Here is a 20,399-nt window from a genome sequence, read left to right as displayed (position 1 = left end):
AGACTTTCAAAATAGCGAGTGTGAAGAGTGAACAGTCTGGGGCTTTTGTTTGCACATCTATTAGGGAAACGGAGGGAGCCAGATGTGATGGTGCAGGTGAATTAAAATGCTGAAAAAAATATACAAGCAATGAAAGTTAAGGTGCTCGTACAATAGCTTTGATTGTCAACTGCTTCAACAGAGCTGGTCAAACATGTAGTTACCTATGTTCTCTTGTGTATACCCAGCCTTAACTGCCTTCTGTCTTTGAGCACTGCCTTCAGAGCCAGTTCCTGCCTCTGCTAACTGGTCAGTACATTGAGTGAAGATGTTGGGATGTCATATTGCAGCTGCACAGGACATTAGTGAGGCCACTTTTGAAGTACTGTGTACAATCCAATCAGAAATGGTGCAGGAAAGATTTACAAGGATATTGCCGGGAATGGAGAGGGTCCATAGACTGGGACTTTCTTTCCCTGGAGCGTCAGAGGCTGCGGGGTGACTTTATAGAGGTTTATAAAATCCTGAGGTGCAGAGATAAAGTGAGTAGTCAAGGTCTTTTCCCTCAGTTAGAGGAGTCCAAAACGATAGGACATAGGTTTAAGATGACGGGAGAAAGATTTAAAAGGGACCTGAAGGGCAACGTTTTCCGAACAGAGGGTGGTGCGTATGTGGAATGAACTGCATTTATGGAAGTGGTAGATGCAGGTACAGTTACAACATTTAAAAGACATTTGGACAGGTACCTGAATAAGAAAGGTTTAGAGTATGGGTGGGAGCAGGAAAGTGGAACTAGTTCAATTTGGGATTATGCTTGGCATAGACGAGTGGACTGAAGGACCCATTTCCGTACTGTATGACTCTGACACCAGTAAAGTAATTCAGTGCCAAGATAAATTCTGGCTGACTGAGGAATCTGAGGATTAAAACAGCAATGTGCAGTGATGCAGATGTGACACAGGGTCACAGCCTGGAAGTGAACTGAGTGTCAGATTCCCGAGTTCAAATTGTTATCCAATCCAGTGTTTGATTTTCTTGATTTATCTCCTGACTCCTTCTGAAAAGACCTTTTTCTCTCCCTTTTTTCTTGCTACACATGTATTTCATTTGACATGTAAAAGCGTGGCAGGAGATTTAATTTCAAGCTAACCAAAAGCAACAGAGAGACCATGAAACAAAATCCCAGAAGAGTTTCAAACATCATCGTATGAACTTTATCAAAAAGATTTGGTGTGATGAAAACTTAACCTGTGAAGCCATTCTGTGCTGCTGGGGAACAGTCTAATTCAATCACTGAGTTCTCACAAACTTTAAGAGTTCAGGAATTTTGATATTTTTAAAAATCTCATCATTTTATGCAGGACATTCTCTTACTGTTTGATATATTAAGCTGCCATTGCAAAATATTGGAACGACAGGGTGAATATTCTGCATAGCTCCTGAAGTTTTGAACTGCTATTAGGCACGTGCCCACTGGCGTCACTCCACCAGTCTCGATCTTGGAGTTGATGGTCCGTGAATATTTCCAGTGGTACAGTGGAGCGCAGGCCTGCAGATTGAACACAGATAGTATTGTCAATGCATCATCAATGATTGCTTTAATAGATTTTTGTTTTAAACAAAATCTCTTCCTAAATCATTTCTTCCTGAAGGAGTAAGAAAACTCTCTGATTACCAAAGACCCATATACACTGTTTTTTTTATTTGCTCCCTGGATGTAGACATCGCTGGTTAGCCAGTATTTGTAATCCATCTCTCACTGACTTTGTGAGGGCGGAGGTGAATTACCTTCATGAACTGCTGCAGTCCATGCGGTGTATGCAGACCCATAGTCCTGCTATAAAGGAAGCTCAATGATTCCTTGTGACTGTGAGAAATGCTGATAAGGGCCAGTTTTACTCACTATTGCCATCTGCCATGGAGGACCTTACCTCACAACCATTGCTGTTCTTGCATAGCATTGGTTTGGAGGAAGTCCAAGATTCTGACATTGTGAATATTGACTGTAGTGACAGGGGTATCATTCAAGCTTTCGTTCTTTGGCCAATGGATAGGAACTGGAACCCTGATTGGTTTTCATCTCCACAAGCCAAATCCCATTGGTTAGTCAGTACAAACCAACCTTCTGAACAGAGTGGCTTAGCCAACCTCCTCCATAAGCAAATAAAGACACAAAGGAAGTGCAACCACCCCTATTTTGAAGTGGGCAAGTTGCAAATAGTTAACAAAAACATCCCCGTGCCCATCTCGTGATGTGAATGAATGAAAAGTGTATGAATTTCCAAAATCTATGGTTAAAAAAATGTTCCTTCAGGTTCTTATTACAGTTAATATCTTGCACTCTCTCAAATGTAAGCTTTTGGACACTTCCATGGTTTAGTAGACAAAAGTATTTTAATTTTAAAAAACTTGTATAATGAAAGTGGAGTGGTCGGTTCTCCCAGCTCAGCTTTTGTCTGGTTGGGTTTTGTTTGAGTACAGGAGTTGCTGGTCGCCAAAGAAGCAGGTCCAGGCTGATCCTCCTCTCTCTCTGGCTTCTCTCCTGTAAGACCCTGGGCTTGATTTTATCTTTAGAGCCAGGAAGTGATTTTAGAGATTGTTGCAAGTATGGGGAACAGCATTATTAAGTTGGGATGATCTGTTGGGTTTTTGGATAGGTTAAATTATTTGGTATTCTGTTCTCTTTTATTTGTGTTTCATTTGGTAATACTGTAAATAGATTCTGTTTTGTTTAAAACGAAGCAAATTGACCAGCTGCATCTTTCCTGGAATTTCCATTGTTCACCTGCTTAAAACGACTAACAAAGTTAGGGTCTTGGGCTATTTTCTTTAAATGATTTGAGGGTGTCTGGCCTGGTTTATAACACTAGACAGCCAGGCTCCAGTACCATGTAATCTGACATCACTATGACACAGTTCTTTTTGCACATGCTCAGTGGTTATACTTAGAGTGCAAGTATAATTCCCTTTACTTTTGCCGTCAGTCAGGATTCACAAATACACCAGACCAGGGATGGACAGCAGACTTTCTTCCCTAAAGAACAAACTTCAACCAAAATGATTGATGGTAGTTTCAAGGTCACCATTACTGAGACTAACTTTACAGTTCCTGTTTTACTGATTGAGTGTAAACTCCACCATTTGAATATGCATCCACAAAGCATTAACCATGGCCTTTGAATAACTAGAGTTATAGAGTCATACGGTATGGAAACAGACCCACTGGTCCAATCAGTCCATACCGGCTACCATCCAAACTATGATATTCCCACCTGCCTGTACTTGGCCTACATCCCTCCAAGAGTTTCTTATTCATGTTCTTATTCAAATGTATTTTAAAGTTTGAACTTTACCCCACTACTCCCTCTGAAAGTTCATTCCTCACACAAACCTCACATTCCTCACACAGCATCTATACAATGTGAAAAAAGCCCCTCGGCCTAACATGTCCACACCAACCCTCCGAAGAGGGACCCACCCTCCCACCAATGCACCCAATCTATAGATCCCCAAACATTATGGGCAATTTAGCATGGCCAATTCACCTAACCTGCACATCTTTAGATTGAGGGAGGAAACCCACGCAGACACAGGGAAGAATGTATAAATTCCACATGGACAGTCATCTGAAGCTGGAATCGAACCCAGGTCCCTGGCACTGTGAGGCAGTAGTGCTAACCATAGAGACATTGTGACATCCTGTATAACTTCAACATGATATCCCAACTCCTTTACTCAAAGGTCTGAGTCGTGAAGACAAGCATGCTAAGCACTTTCTAAACCACTCTGTCTATATATGACACAAACTTCACTCTTGGTGTTAGACAGTAACCTTCATGTCTTTTTTAAATCTTTCCCTCTTAGAAATCCCCCACCCTAGGGAAAAGACACTTGCCATTCACCTTATCTAATCCCCTCATGACTTTAGAAACTTTTATAATATCACCCCTCACCCTTCTATGCTCCATTGAAAAACGTCCCGATCTATTCTGCCTCTCCTTAAGACTCAATCCCTCCATTCCTGGCAACATCCTGGTAACTTTTTTTTGGACCCACTCCAATTTAATAATATCCTTCCTATAATGGGGCAACTAGAACTGGACACCAGGAGAAGCCTTATCAACATCCTGTACAACCTCAATATGATATCCCAACTCCTACAGTCAAAGGTCTGAGTAATAAAGACAAGTGTGCTAAGCACTTTCTTATTCTCCCTGTCTATATGTGATACAAACTTCAGAGAATTCGGTACCTGAACCCCTAAGTCTGTCTGTTCTATAACACTACCCCCAAGATGCTACTAGTCCAGGGATATTACCATTATACCTCTAGATTAGATTAGATTCCCTACAGTGTGGAAACAGGCCCTTCGGCCCAACAAGTCCACACCGACCCTCCAAAGAGTAAGCCATCCAGACCTATTTCTCTCTGACTAATGCACCAAACACTATTGGCAATTTATAATAGCCAATTCATCTCACCTGCACATCTTTGGAGTGTGGGAGGAAACCAGAGCACCCGGAGGAAACACATACAGATACTGGGAGAATGTGCAAACTCCACACAGACAGTTGCCCGAGGTCGGAATCAAACCTGGGTCCCTGGTGCTGTGAGGCAGCAGTGCTAATGACTACTTCTCACTGTCTGAGGAATTATTGCTGATCTTGTATTTCTGACTTCTAAAATATTTTTATTACACTGACCTTATCTATGATTTCAGCTAAAACTGACTTGACAGGCTGGGGGCATGGCCCAGATATCAGGACTCCTGTTCTGAGTGGCTTGTGTGCAGTTTTTGTTGGGAAGTACTAATGTCTAAATATCAAGATAGGCTCAACTGTAGTGCTTCCCCCATACCCTGCAACAAATAACCTGCTGGCGCACAGTATGGAAGACTATGGCTTCTATTGTCTGTAGGCAGGAAGAACAGTTAATTATGTGGGATGATGGAATATTGTACAGAGTTCTGTTCACTACACTACCAGAAAGACATGGATGCTTTGGAGACGGTACAGAGAAGCTTTACTTGGATATTGCCTGATCTGGAGGAGTTTAGGTATGAGGAGAGGTTGGATAAGCTTGGATTGTTTTCACTGGAAAGACAGAGGTCGAGGGGCAACCTGACAGAGGTTTACAAAATTATGAGAGACATAGATGGGGTAGATAGCCAGAGGCTTTTTCCCAGAGTGGCAAGGTCAACAGCAAGAGAGTAAAGATTCAAGGTGAGAGGGGTAAGTTTTGGGTAAATGAGCAGGGAAAAGTTTTCACATCAAGAGTGATGGATGCCTGGAATGCACTGCCAGTGGATGTGGTGAAAGTAGGCATGTTAACAACGATTAAGGAGTATCTTCAGGTGGGGGAAGGGAAAGAGGGATAGAAACTGCACATGGGCAATAAGTAGTGGGTCTAAATAAAGATTAGGAATCGGCACAGGCTTGGTGGGCTGAAGGGCTGTGTGGTATTGTATTGTGTAAAAGACTCCCATTGACATACTGTCTCTACCAGTATTCCGTCAGTGCTCTCTGGTCAGACATTAATTAGTCTCAATTTCCGATCATGTAATGGCCTCATCCCATTGCACTGATGTTGGTAGGCTGCATGTGGTGTTGCCTGACAGCTAAAGCCTCCAGCAGCTAATGGTGTCCTTCCTAAAAAGTCCTGATCAACTGATGTGACATCAGGAAGGGGAGAGACATGGTGAGAGCCAATCTCCTGGTCTTGTTTCCCAACTCCCAACACCACTCTCTCCAGTGAGTCTGTCCCAGAAATACTCACAGACTTAAGACACTCTGCACTCACTACACACACACATACACATTCTCACACTCACAACCCCCACCCCAGACAGACAGACACACACAGACAGACAAAGACCCACATGCACACATATATTTTGTGGGGTGAATTTGTACTTTCAGGGTTACATTGTACTTTGCTCAAAAACTGCATGCATTCATGTAGAACTCTGAGCTCAAAAACTGTATGAATTCATGTAAAACTCCGTTATCTCACTTTTTAGATTAGAATCAATCTAAACATCAGGTCATAGACAGAGAACACAGGGGGCCAACACCTTTAACATATTGTCTAACTATCACCATTGTTAACAGCTAACCCGAGAATGCAACTTTTTAAAAATAAGGTTTTGTGATTTACACATGAAAGAAGTGAAACTATCACTGTATTCTAACAGATGAAAGGCTTAACAGACAATCAATTTTTCAATGTATAATTTCAGTTACATCATACTGTAAATTTTTGCTATAAATTCCATGTTAGGATTTAGCCCTCCACTATCACCTGATGAAGGAGCGTCGCTCCGAAAGCTAGTGTGCTTCCAATTAGGAGAAAGTGAGGACTGCAGATGCTGGGGATCAGAGCTTAAAAATGTGTTGCTGGAAAAGTGCAGCAGGTCAGGCAGCATCAAAGGAGAAGGAGAATCGACATTTCCTGAAGAAGGGCTTATGCCCGAAACGTGGATTCTCCTTCTCCTTTGATGCTGCCTGACCTGCTGCGCTTTTCCAGCAACACATTTTTAAGCTCTGCTTCCAATTAAACCTGTTGGACTATAACCTGGTGTTGTGTGATTTTTTAACTTTGTACACCCCAGTCCAACACCGGCATCTCCAAATCATAGTCCAGTGACATCACCATTATACAACCACCCACACCCCCGAGCACCTTCTATCGACCCTCCAGTTTATAGAGCTCACTCGCCCTGCTCAATTGGATGCCAAGTACATCTTCTGGCTCCAACTAGTTAATTTATGGAAAAGCCCTGCCAGGTAACAGTAAACAGCAGAGTCAGGACATCCAAATATCTCTGATATTGTTGACCTGGTCAGTATTGGCATGGAGATCAGAGAGACAGTATTTAAATGTAAGACTGTAACTTGCATTTACATAGCACTTGTCAAGCTTTATCGAACAGTCTGAGCTCCTTAAGGGGATATTTGGGCAGATGATCAAAAACTTGGTCAAAGAAATAGGTTTTAAGATGTAGAAGTGAATGATATTTAGGAAGGGAATTCCAGAACTTAGGATTTAGCTAAATGAAGACATGACAAGGTTCATATCACATCAGTGATGGTGCTCAATGAAAGCTCAACTCCCTGGGTTTTACATTGTGACAGAGTGTTTTCTCTGCACTTGTTTATTGCTCAAAGTCTAATTAACATTAATTGTCTTATGGAATAAAGTTGAAGGAGCGAGGGCTTTTCTCATTGGAGCAGAGAAGGATGAGAGATGATTGAGGTGCACAAGATGATGAGAGGCATACATAGAGTGGATAGCCAGAACTTTTTCCCGGGGTGGAAATGGCTATTATGAGGAGACATAATTTTAAGGTGATTGGAAGAAGGTTTAGGGGCGATAAAGGTTTGGTACACCATTGAGGGCCGAAGGGTCTGTACTGTGCTGTACTGTTCTATGTTCTATGACCAACAATGATAGAAGAAAGGAAATTGTGAAAGTGCAGGAGGAGAGAGTGAAAGGGACATTAGTATCTCGGAGGGTTGCAGCAATTGTAGACATTCCAGAGCAAGGGAGTGATCTAACTGGGAAGGTGAATATAAAATTAAACCCATTATATGTGAAAAGTCCCTGTGAATGTCATTAAAATGCAACAAAATATAGGAGTGAGCGTAAACAAGACAAAATCAGCAAATTGGTGCAAAGAAAAGAGAGAAAAGAAAAAAAAAATTCCAAAAATTAAAAGTAATAAAGATTTGGATTTGGTGTGTGTGCTCCAAAAGTGCCCTTACACACAACTGAATGAAAATCCTTTTTCTTATTTGAAAATTAAAATTTCAAGTGCAATATAGTAGAATAGCTATTATTGGAGGTGCTTGATCTTCTGTGGGCTTTCAGCACCCTGAACGCCAACTTCCCTTGATGCTTTGCTCTGTGGATGCATTTCATCCCAATTGTGCTTTTTAAAAAAAATGTTTTATGAGGAGCATCACTGACAAGGTACGTATTTGTTGCTCTTGATCTGAGTAACTTCCTATACCACTTTGAAGAAGTGACAACGAAGATTGATGAAGGCAAGGAGGTAGACATCGTCTATATGGGCTTCAGCAAAGCATTCAACAAGGTTCCACATGGTCAGGTTTATGGTGAGAGGGGAAAGATATAAAAGGCACCGAAGAGGCAACCATTTCACGCAGAGGGTGGTGCGTATATGGAATGAGCTGCCAGAGGAAGTGATGGAGGCTGGTATAGTTACAGCCTTTAAAAGGCATCTGGATGGGTATATGAATAGGATGGGTTGACAGGGATATGGGCCAAGTGCTGGCAAATGGACTAGATTAATTTAGGATAGCTGGTCAGCATGGACAAGTTGGACTGAAGGGTCTTTTTCTATGCTGTACAGCTCTATGACTCTATGACTCTATTTCAAAGGGGAGTTACGAGTGTTATGGGCCTGGAGTCACAGATCTGGTTAGCATTGCAGACTTTCTTCCCTAAAGGGTGGCAGTGAACTAACAAATGACAGCACCGTACTTGCCTTTACTGAAATTATCTTTCAGTTCCAGATTTTGGATCAGTTGAATTTGAATACCACCTGTTGCCTTTGCTGTTTAAACCCATCTCACTACAGCATTAGACTGTGGTACAAGACCAGTGATATTACCGCAACACCACTATCCTGGCTCAATTCCAAAGGAAATTTCACTCCGTCAGCTCTCTTCTAGATTTGCACCACATGAACTCACCAAAACTTGATCCTTGAGTGATTTGACTGTAGCCCCAAACCATTGGTGGGATTTGTAATCTTTCATTTCTTCTAGAACGTTGTGAATATGTCGGTTACCTGCAGGAATAAATTCATATTATTGACAAACTGTGCTGGCAATTGAAAGACACTCAGCGCAGTGATAGAGGGTATGAACTGGTTTTAATTAGTTGTATTTCTTGTCAGGATACCCAAATTTGCCATATTTAATTTTGCTTCATCTCTCAAATTTCCACTCCTTGCTTCCCTGCAAGTGCAAGATCTTATTGTGGCTTTAGTTCAGTCAAAGATAAAGAAAAGCAAAGTAGTGCAGATGCTGGAAATATGAAATAAAGCAATCAACCAGCATAACACCAAGCTCCTGAAGTGGGAGTCTGGGCAGTAGTGTTTGCAAAGCTATTCAAGTCATTGAGGATGTTGAAACAAAGTTAAAACCTGTCCTCAACCGTGAGCAAGGGTGGCACGGTGGCTCAGTGGTGAGCACTGATGCCTCACAGCACCAGGGACCTGGGTTCAATTCCAGCCTCAGGTGACTGTCTGTGTGGAGTTTGTACATTCTCCCCTTGTCTGCATGGGTTTCCTCCCACAGTCCAAAGATGTGCAGGTCAGGTGAATTGGCCATACTAAATTGCCCGTAGTGTTAGGTTAGGGGTATGGGTGGGTTGCGCTTCGGCGGGTCGGTGTGGACTTGTTGGGCCGAAGGGCCTGTTTCCACACTGTAAGTAACCTAACCTGAGAAAGGGAGATGTCTGGTGCAATAACAAATATTCATCAAGAGCACTACTTCAAGATAAATTGTGACTGAGAACAAGAGACAGAAGTATAAGCCAGCAAAAGGCTTTTTCAGGACCAATGCCAAAATCATTTCTTTACACAGTGTGAATAAGTTCTACTTCTGTCAATACAGATTGACCACTTGTCAAACATCTACATTTTCAAATGGGAGTGAAGTGTCATTGCTCATGTAACTTCAGCAAGTGCAATAGTTAATTTGTGCACAGCTAATTCTCACAAACAGTCGTGTGATAAAAGCAAGTGATCTGTTTATCACGGTGTTAGTTAGTTGGCCAGGAGACTAGGAGAACACTTTTAAAAAATTTTTTAAAAACAGTTATGTGATTTTTATATCGGCACTATAGGAAGGATGTGATTACACTGGAAGGATTGCAGAGGAGCTAATTCGAGAGGTCGGAAAAACTCTGGTTGACTTCTTTGGAGCATGGCAAGTTGAGAGGGAGAAGAGATTATAAGGGGCATGGCAGGATGGAAAGAAAGCGGTTTTTCCCCTTAGTTGAAGAGTCAATAACAAGGGGACACAATCTTAAAGGCAGGAGACTTAGAGAGTTTAGGATACCTATTTTCACCCATTGATGGTGGGGGTCTGAAATGGGGGCCTGGGAAGGTGGTTGAGATGGGAAATCTTTCAAACTTTAAAAAGCACTTGGTTGAGCACTAGAAATGCCATAACACTCAAGGATATGGACCTAGAGGTGGAAATTAGGACAAGTGTAAATTTAGTGTAGCTTTTGATGGTATAGATTTAGTGGGCTGAAAGGCCTCATCAGTGTGATTCTATAATTGCGTGATTCTATATTCAACTGAAAAGGAAGAATAGGGCTTGGTTTAATGTTTGACAATGCAGTACTCAGTCAGTGGTGTAGTGAAATGACTATGTGCTGTAGACTCTGGAATGGAATTTCGATCCAATGCAACCTGACTCAGAGGCAGGAGAATCACCAACTAAACCAAGATTGAGGTCTTACATCATCTTGAATGCTCATCTTCCTCAAGGCTCATTGCACCAACTCTGACTATCAGTTTGTTCTTTTACAGCAATTCAAACTTCTCCTGATCTTCCTTGAAAGCCTAATCCAGGCTCCATGAGGACTATTTCTTCCTAGGTTTATCTTAGCTTTCCAATTTGGCCAGTGACCAAAGTTCAATGGTGCAGTACCTTAGCAGGGATGACAGTGGAGGAACAATGGCGGATATTTCTGTGTATAATGCAGAAGTTGCAGGATCAGTTCATTCCAAAAAGGAAGAACGATCCTAGGAGGAGGCATGGGTGGCTGTGGATGACGAGGGATATTAAGAAACATATAAAGTTAAAAGAGAAAAAGTATAACATAGCAAAGATAAATGGGAAAATGGAGGACTGGGAGCTTTTAAAGAACAACAGAGGATTACTAAGAAGGAAATACACAGAGAAAAAATGAGGTACGAAGGTAAACTGGCCAATAATATAAAGGAGGATGGTAAAAGTTTTTTTAGGTATGTGAAAGGCAAAAAAAGGTTAAGACTAAAATTGGGCCCTTGAAGACAGAAACAGGGGAATATATTACGGGGAACAAAGAAATGGCAGAAGAATTGAATTGGTACTTCAGAACTGTGTTCACTGGGGAAGACACAAGCAATCTCCCTGAGGTAACAGTGGCTGAAGGACCTGAACTTAAGGGAATTTATATTTGCCAGGAATTGGTGTTGGAGAGACTGTTAGGTCTGAAGGTTGATAAGTCCCCGGGGCCTGATGGTCTACATCCCAGGGTACTGAAGGAGGTGGCTCGAGAAATCATGGAAGCGTTGGTGATTATTTTCCAGAGTTCGATAGATTCGGGATCAGTTCGTGCGGATTGGAGGGTGGCTAATGTTGTACCACTTTTTAAGAAAGGTGGGAGAGAGAAAGCAGGAAATTACAGGCCAGTTAGTCTAACCTCAGTGGTGGGAAAGATGCGGGAGTCTATTATAAAGGATTAAATTATGAGATATCTGGATAGTAGTAACAGGATAGGTCAGAGTCAGCATGGACTTATGAAAGGGAAATCATGCTTGACTAATCTCTGGAATTTTTTGAGGGTGTAACTCTGAAGATGGACGAGGGAGATCCAGTAGATGTAGTGTACCTGGACTTTCAGAAAGTTTTTGATAAAGTCCCACATAGGAGGTTAGTGAGCAAAATTAGGGCACATGGTATTGGGGGCAAAGTACTAACTTGGATTGAAAGTTGGTTGGCTGATAGGAAGAAAAGAGTAGTGATAAGCGGCTCCATTTTGGAATGGCAGGCAGTGACCAGTGGGATACCACAGGGATCAGTACTGGGACCGCAGCTTTTTACAATATATGTTAATGATATAGAAGATGGCATTACTAATAACATTAGCAAATTTGCTGATGATACTAAGCTGGGTGGCAGGGTGAAATGTGATGAGGATGTTAGGAGATTACAGGGTGACCTGGACAAGTTAGGTGAGTGGTCAGATGTATGGCAGATGCAGTTTAATGTGGATAAATGTATGGTTATTCACTTTGGTGGCAAGAACAGGAAGGCAGATTACTACCTAAATGGAATCAACTTAGGTCAAGGGGCAGTACAGAGAGATTTGGGTGTTCTTGTACACCAGCCAATGAAGGTAAGCATGCAGGTACAGCAGGTAGAGAAGAAGGCTAATAGCATGCTGGCCTCCAAATGAAGAGGGATTGAGTATAGAAGCAAAAGGGTTCTTCTGCAGCTGTACAAGGCCCTGGTGAGACCACACCTGGAGTACTGTTTGCAGTTCTGGTCTCCAAATTTGAGGAAAGACATTCTGGCTATTGACGGAGTGCAGTGTAGGTTCACGAGGTCAATTCCTGGAATGGCGTGATTACCTTACACTGAAAGACTGGAGCGACTGGGCTTGTATACCCTTGAGTTTAGAAGACTGAGAGGGGATCTGATTGAGACATATAAGATTATTAAAGGATTGGACACTCTGGAGGCAGGAAACATGTTTCCGCTGATGGGTGAGTGCCGAACCAGAGGACACAGCTTAAAAATACGGGGTAGACCATTTAGGACATAGATGAGGAGAAATGTCTTCACCCAGAGAGTGGTGGCTGTGTGGAATGCTCTGCCCCAGAGGGCAGTGGAGGCCCAGTCTTTGGATTCATTTAAGAAAGAGTTGGATAGAGCTCTCAAGGATTGTGGAATCAAGGGTTATGGAGATAAGGCAGGAACAGGATACTGATTAAGGATGATCAGCCATGATCATATTGAATGGTGGTGCAGGCTCGAAGGGCAGAATGGCCTACTCCTGCACCTATTGTCTATTGTCTATTGACCCTCTAGCTTGCTATCAAACATTTGCACACCACCCCAACTCCCTCGAGCCTCTGGAATGCGATGTGGCTTCAGTCTAGTGACTAACTGGGGCATCAGTGAGTAACAAAGCAACAATGTTTGTACATTAGCTACTTACTATCGGGTTCAGTGTTGCGGAGCTACGGCAGGGGAGAAAAAGGTACTGTAAAATTTAAATTGCTTTGTAAACATTGATAAACAATTTGCCTTTCCATTTCAGCCCAGTGTTCAACAATATTAAAAATTGCTAAAACCAAGTCAGTATGTTCAGTATATTGGAAAATCAGTACACTATGGTCCCCGAGGGGAAAGGAGCAGGGAAAAGAACCTATAATCAAATTATGGCTTGCTGCTTCCTCCACTAGTACGATGCAGCTCCATTTATACAGAACTGTGTCCAGAACAGTCACACGGTTAATCCCCAATCAGGAGTGAGTTAATTGTTCTTGACCAGATGGAACTCATTCCATGACAAGTGACACTAATACCCTGATAAAGCAATGGGATTAATTTCAAACATATGCTCTACTTAATGAAACAAATGCGTACAATGTCACTAAAGCAGTTCAGTTCTGTACAGTGAGGGAAACAAACAAACCTTGGAATTTGACTGTATCCAAGAGACAAACAAAATGCATTTCTTACTTGTGCAGGACTGTGTTTACGTGTATCTGAGGCCCGAGAAGGATCCAATAACTGAACAGACCCCCATTTAACCTCTGCAGTAAATATTTTTTATATTAGCCCTGGTATGGCAGCGTGGCTCAGTGCTAACTCCCTCACCCCTGAATTGTATGTTCATAACCCATTCAATTATTTGTGCCATTCCAAAATATAGAAACTCAGGTGAAGGTGAGACCATTCAGCACCCTGTTCCACAATTCAATGAAATCACAGCTAATCTGTACAATCACCCCATTGTCCAAATTCAGTCTGCAATTCTCAACACCCTGGCGTTGTAGCTTGGACACCATACAATCATACAGCATAGAAACAGACCCTTTGAACCAAGACATCTATGTCAAGCCGATTTCTTCAACTGAACTAGTCAAATTTATCTGCATTTGGCCCATATCCCTCGCAATCTTTCCTATCCATGTAATTGTCCAAATGTCTTTTGAATATTGTAATTATATTCACCTCTACCTCTTCCTCTGGCAGCTTGTTCCATACAGACATCATCCTCTGTGTGAAAAAGCTGCCTTTGAGGCCTCTTTTAAATCTTTCCCCTCTCAACTTAAACCTATGCCCTCTAGTTTTAGACTCTCTTGCCCTGGGGAAAAGGACTTTGCTATTCACCCTATCCACGCCCCTCATAATTTTCTAAATCTCTCTAAGGTCACCTTGCAGCTTCCTAAACACCAGGGGAAAAAGTTGCAGCCCCTCCAGCCTCTACTTATAATTCAAACCCTCTAGTTTCATAACTACTTTCCTATAGCAGGGAACCTAATATTGTATGCAGTATTCCAAATATGGCTTTACCAATGTCTTATGCAGTTGTAATATAATAGCCAAACTCCTATACTCAGTGCTCTGACCAATGAAAGCAAATGTGCCAAATATCTTCTTCATCACACTGTCAACCCATGATGCCACTTTCAAGGAACTATGTATCTGTACCCCTTAGTCTCTCTATTCTACAACACTCCTCAAGGCCCTACTATTAACTGTGTAAGTCCTGCCCTTGTTTGTCTTTCCAAAGTGAAACACCTCACATTTATCTAAATTAAACCCCATTTGCCATTCATAGGCCCACTGGCCCAGTTGATCAAGATCCCATTGTAACCTTAGATAACCTTTTTCACTGTCCACTCTACTACCATTTTTGGTCTCATCCACAAACTTACTAACCAAATTGTTATCCATCCAAATTGTTTATATAACTGATGAACAGCAGTGAACCCAGATTCTTGTGACACACCACTGATCACAGGTCTCCTATCTGAACAATCTCCTGGACCTCTCCACCTCCATCTTTGGTGACTGACTAAACATGGACATCTACTACAAATCGACGGGCTCCCACAGCTACCTGGACTGCACCTCCTCCCACCCTGCTTCCTGTAAATACGCCATCCCTTATTCCCAATTCCTCCTCCTCTGCCGCATCTGTTCCCTAGCCGACCTGTACAGCACAGAACAGCTTTAGTGATGTTGTATGCATTTGTTTCATGAAAATCCGAGATGGCCTCTTTCTTTAAAGACTGCAATTTCCCCTCCCAAGTAGTGGATAATGCCCATAATGCCCTCCAGTGCATCTCCTCCACTTCCCGCACCTCTGCCTTAAACCTCATCTCTCCAACCCAAACAAGAATAGACCCCTACCTCCCCCCCACCCCGGTCCTCACCTTCCACCCTATCAACCTCCGTATACATTGCATCATCCTCTTCCATTTCCACCACTTATGAACAGAACCCACCACTAGGGATATATTTCCCTCCCTACCCCTATTACCATTCCGGCAGACCATTTCCTCTGCGATTCCCTCGTCAGATCCATGTCCCCCACCAGCCCTGACCTGACTCCTGGCACCTTCCCCGCCACCACATGAAGTGCAAAACCTGCCCCCACACCTCCCCCCTCACCTCCGTCCAAGGCCCCAAAGGATCCTTCCACATCTGACAGAAATTTACCTTACCTCCACAAATGTCATCTACAGTATCCGGTGCACCCGATATGGTCTCTTATACCTGGGGGAGATGGGATGGCAACTTGTGGATCATTTCAGAGGACATCTCTGGGACACCCACATTGACCAACCCCACCGCCAAACACTTTAATTTCCCCCTCCCACTCTGCCAAGGACATGCAGGTCCTGGGCCTCCTCCATCGCCAAACACTAACCACCGATGCCTTGAGGAAGAAAGCCTTAGGACCCTGCAACCACATGGGATTAATGTGGATTTCGCCAGTTTCTTCATTCCCCTCCCCCCACCTTATCCCAGATCCAACCTTCCAACTCGGCACTGCCCTCTTGAACTGTCCTACCTGTCCATCTTCCTTCCCACCTATCCACTCTACCCTCTTCTCCGATCTATCACTTTCTCCCCCACCTTCATCTGCCTATTGCATTCTCAGCTACCTTCCCCCCAGGCCCACCCCCTCCCATTTATCTCTCAGCCCCCCTGGCCTACAAGCCTCATTCCTGATGAAGGGCTTATGCCCAAAACGTTGATCCTCCTGCTTCTCGGATGCTGCCTGTCAGGCTGTGCCACACTCTCGATTCTGATCTCCACCAGCTGCAGTCCTCACTTTCTCCTAGATAGACATTTCCACCTGACTAATATAGTTATTGGTCTTTCAGCTCATTGAACTGTTTCAGTTTTGAGTTTGAGTTTGAGTGTTGATGAGTTGAATGCTTAGCAACTGCTGCAACAATCAATTGGTCTTACAGACTTAACAAACATAGATCCAGCTGTCTGCTCCAAGTCAGTTCGCCCACCCAGCCTCTGGCCAAGAAGTCCAGCTGCCTTTCTCAGCTGTGGAGATTTTCCTCCACTGTAATGATGTGCCTGGCATGAATCCAGATGGGATAAAATGAATACCACCTTCATCACAACTGCACACTGCTAACCTTTAAGCACATATTTTGCAAAGCTCTGAATCAAAGACCAGTGCAGTCAGCAAGTCAACACACCATATTAACAAGAATTATATGCATGGTATTTGGTAATGAACATGGCTCAAATAAATGTTTGTCATTGCCATTAGCTCTTTATTTGATATGAGCTCTTGCCGGTTCTCTTACGTCTAAAATTACAGGAAAAGAATCAATTTATATGAGTTAGTTGGTAACTGGAACATTTTTCCACCACACACATAGAATAGTCATTCAGATAATGGATCTTCACATATTTTTGAAGATTCTTCCTATTGTATTGGAAGACTTATGATGAATTGCGAGTTCTGGGTGGTTACTGAAAATTACATTTTCTCTTTGCAATGAGGTGGCAGCAATGTAGGACAATTTACTGCTTCTAATGACATTACTATATCTTGAGCTCTGGGGCCAGAAGTCATTTATAATGCAGAGTAGGCTCAAGAAAACATCCTTGACCCACCAATGCCTTAATGGTAGAAAATCCAGAAGTCTCGAATGGGTAAAACTTCCAAGTCCATTTGAATTTGCAGAAGAGGTATCCAATCGACCCATCCTTCCATTCAAATAATTACTTTGCTCCCCAGAGTCAACCTCTGCCTCCTTTCTCCAGATCTCTGGGGAAGGACATTAACTGGACCAGTGCAGAATATTTGACACACTCTGTTTTCCTGTTGGCACTTCCCTGTGTCGGTTGGGGAATAGGATATTGATAGGATGGGGAAAGAGAAATCTAGCTCAGCATACAAATATCTGATTGGTCTTCTTGTACATGTTAGTCCCTTTCCTGTTGTGTTATGTCTCACAGCAGATGTCCAATATACCTTTAAGGGACATTCTCGTGATAGCATCACCATATCATATATGTGAGCTAATGGTCGTAAGGTCTCAGTCTCCATCTTACTGTGTCCTCTTGGAGCATGACTGAGGGAAGCATGTTACAGAGTTCACCCAAATTGCTTAGTTTGAGCCCAGAAGGGCAAATTGCATTTGTCATGGACTAGGCCACACTACTCAAAACAGGTAGCCCAGACCATCACTTTGCAATTTGTTTCGGTAAGTGTACAGTGAAAGTTACCCAGAGTATACTAGCTAGGTTGACTACCAGGTTTTAAAACGGACAAAAATTTATTCACAACATTATGCAATGAAACACAAAGAACTGAATAAAGAATACCTACAGAACTCAGTCTATCCAGACTAGACTTAAGTAAGCTGTTCCGAATATACACAACGGTCCCAATAAGCAAACCCCTTAAACACAGTAAAACTGTATACAGGTCGAAGTTAGAAGGATAGAAGGAGAGAGAGTTTAGCAGCCTTTCTTCACACAGTCCACTGCTGAACTCGTCTGCTAACTGAACTTCAGTTTCCAGTACTAGCCACTCCTCTTTCACTAATAAGGTCACTTCTAAACATAAAGGCTTTGGCCTAAAGTCTCATCTGTTTACTTATAGACAAAAACACCTCTCAACACCCTTTTATTTATGTACCAGACCCAGCGATTTCAGATCCTGGAGTGTTTTATGACCCCTCTGAAAAAGAAATCAAGGACACAGTATCCTTGAGAAAAGGAAGAGCTTTTAGAAAAAAGGACCAGCTTTGTGACACAGTGTATAGAGGTAGGTACCATGAGCTGTGATAAAAGGACATTGAATTCTTCAGTACTGTGTGACCCACACCTTGTCACTATTTTTTGAGAGCTAATGTTAAGAGCCACAATGTGATAGTGGCAAATTGTCAATATATCTCGCCACATCACATCATGGTGTCATATCGAGTCAATCCTATTCTGCTCCTTCATTTGGCTGTTGACCATCCTGCAATTCAAACCTTTCACAGTTCCAGCGAGCTAGGAATTGTTGACTGTATGATTCACACTGGATAAACCAAGAATGCAAAAAACATACAGTTTTGAGCAAATTCAGCTGATTAAAACCAAAAATCAGAATCTTTCTGAGGCATTGATGAGACAAGGAGAGATCCATGCTTCCTCTTTGCAGGAAGGTCCATCAAACCATAAACCCATCGACCAATGGCAAGACCACCGAGGGGGTGGGGGTCTTCCTCAGGAATCAAGGCCACCAGGGAGGAAGTCTTGACAACTGAGAGCTTCCAGCCAATACCCCGCCAGACTGATGCTTAGATAGGGTGCCAGGAATGGGAGGTGGGTTTGGTGTGTGACATGGTTGAGTGGGTAGGTGGGTTTGTGGTTGGTTTGGTGATGTTGAGATGGACTGTTTGGTTGGGAGCTGGTCAATAGTGAGGCTGAGTGGTCAGGTTGGTCAGGGTTGAAAATGGGTGGTGAGGGTTAGTCAGGTTTGCAAGAGTCATCAGAGTGATTGGGTCGGATCAGGACTGGGGATGGATTTTGAGGAGCTTGGGTGGTCTGTATTTGAGGCAAGTTAGTGTCATTGATCAGGGTGTGGGTCAATTGTATAGTTACTCAGGAGTTAGATTAGGGGCTGGATATTACATGCCCCTGCCACTTCTGTTTTCAGTGGATGTGGGCAAGGCCATGTAATATAGGCTGGCACTCCACATTCCCATCTATGAGGAGAAAGTGAGGACTGCAGATGCTGGAGATCAGAGTCGAGAGTGTGGTGCTGGAAAAGCACGGCAGGTCAGGCAGTATCCGAGGAGCAGGAAAATTGACATTTTGGGCAAGAACCCTTAATCAAGAAGATGAAAAGTTCTAGCCCGAAACGTCGATGCTCCTGCTCCTTGGATGCTGCCTGACCTGCTGTGCTTTTCCAGCACCACACTATCAAGTTACTTTCCCATAATGCACCCCCATAATGCAAAGAGTGGGTGGATACCAAAATTGGTAACCTGCGCACCATACATAAATAAATACTGAAGGGCCAACTGAGCTTATGAAAAACACAATTGACTCTACTATTATGCCGGGGTAAAAACAATGACTGCAGATGCTGAAAACCAAATACTGGATTAGTGGTGCTGGAAGAGCACAGCAGTTCAGGCAGCATCCAACGAGCAGCGAAATCAATGTTTCGGGCAAAAGCCCTTCATCAGGAATAAAGGCAGTGAGCCTGAAGCATGGAGAGATAAGCTAGAGGAGGGTGGGGATGGGGAGAGAGTAGCATAGAGTACAATGGGTGAGTGGGGGAGGAGATGAAGGTGATAGGTCAAGGAGGAGAGGGTGGAGTGGATAGGTAGAGGCCTATCTTCTTTTCCACCTATCCACTCCACCCTCTCCTCCTTGACCTATCACCTTCATCCCCTCCCCCACTCACCCATTGTACTCTATGCTACTCTCCCCCCCCACCCCACCCCCCACCCTCCTCTAGCTTATCTCTCCACGCTTCAGGCTCACTGCCTTTATTCCTGATGAAGGGCTTTTGCCCGAAACGTTGATTTCGCTGCTCGTTGGATGCTGCCTGAACTGCTGTGCTCTTCCAGCACCACTAATCCAGTATCTACTATTATGCCAGCCAAGTCATAAAGCAGTTGGCATGATTTAAAAAAAAAATGAGTGGGATTTCTACTTTCTAAAAAAAAGTTTAAGATGCCTGGAAAGAAAGGCGCAATAGTTTGGGTTGAGTGTGCCCTTTGCTCATTAGGATCACTCCCCCAAGAAGATGGTGGCACTCTCGTTCCTGCCTGGATGTATTTTAAAAAGTCACCATCTTTCCTATGCTGCCAAAAGAATCCTGCCCAATGTCCCCAAAATTGGTTCATTCAGAGATCCGTCAGATCCACCTTCATGCCCCCCTCCCCCCCAAGTAGGTGATGTCAGTTCACCACAGAAACGGGTTGAAACCAAAACTTTGACTGGTTTTGAGAAGCTGATTGATATAGTTAAGAGAGTCATAAAGCTGTACAGAATGGAAACAGACCCTTTGTCCCAACTTGTCCTTGATGACCAGATATCTTAACCTAATCTAGTCCCATTTGCCAGCACTTGTCCCATATCCCTCTAACCCCTTCCTATTCATATACCCATCCA

At 43.1% G+C, this 20,399-nt stretch overlaps 1 protein-coding gene across 1 annotated transcript in view; it reads right to left on the bottom strand.

Annotated features, from left to right (window-relative positions):
* The window catches only part of LOC140465885 (integrin alpha-8-like), a 153,622-nt gene that overhangs the window by 112,339 nt on the left and 20,884 nt on the right, over positions 1-20,399 (bottom strand). The window contains exons 3-4 of the mRNA XM_072561780.1: positions 8,697-8,794; positions 1,354-1,528 (exon numbers count right to left, since the gene is read on the bottom strand). Of these exons, the coding sequence (XP_072417881.1) occupies positions 1,354-1,528; positions 8,697-8,794 (273 nt within the window). The remainder of the gene's footprint in view (positions 1-1,353; positions 1,529-8,696; positions 8,795-20,399) is intronic.

Source organism: Chiloscyllium punctatum, chromosome 42 (genome assembly GCF_047496795.1).
Source record: "Chiloscyllium punctatum isolate Juve2018m chromosome 42, sChiPun1.3, whole genome shotgun sequence".
NCBI lineage: Eukaryota > Metazoa > Chordata > Chondrichthyes > Orectolobiformes > Hemiscylliidae > Chiloscyllium > Chiloscyllium punctatum.
This window is presented reverse-complemented; position numbering and strand designations above follow the sequence as displayed.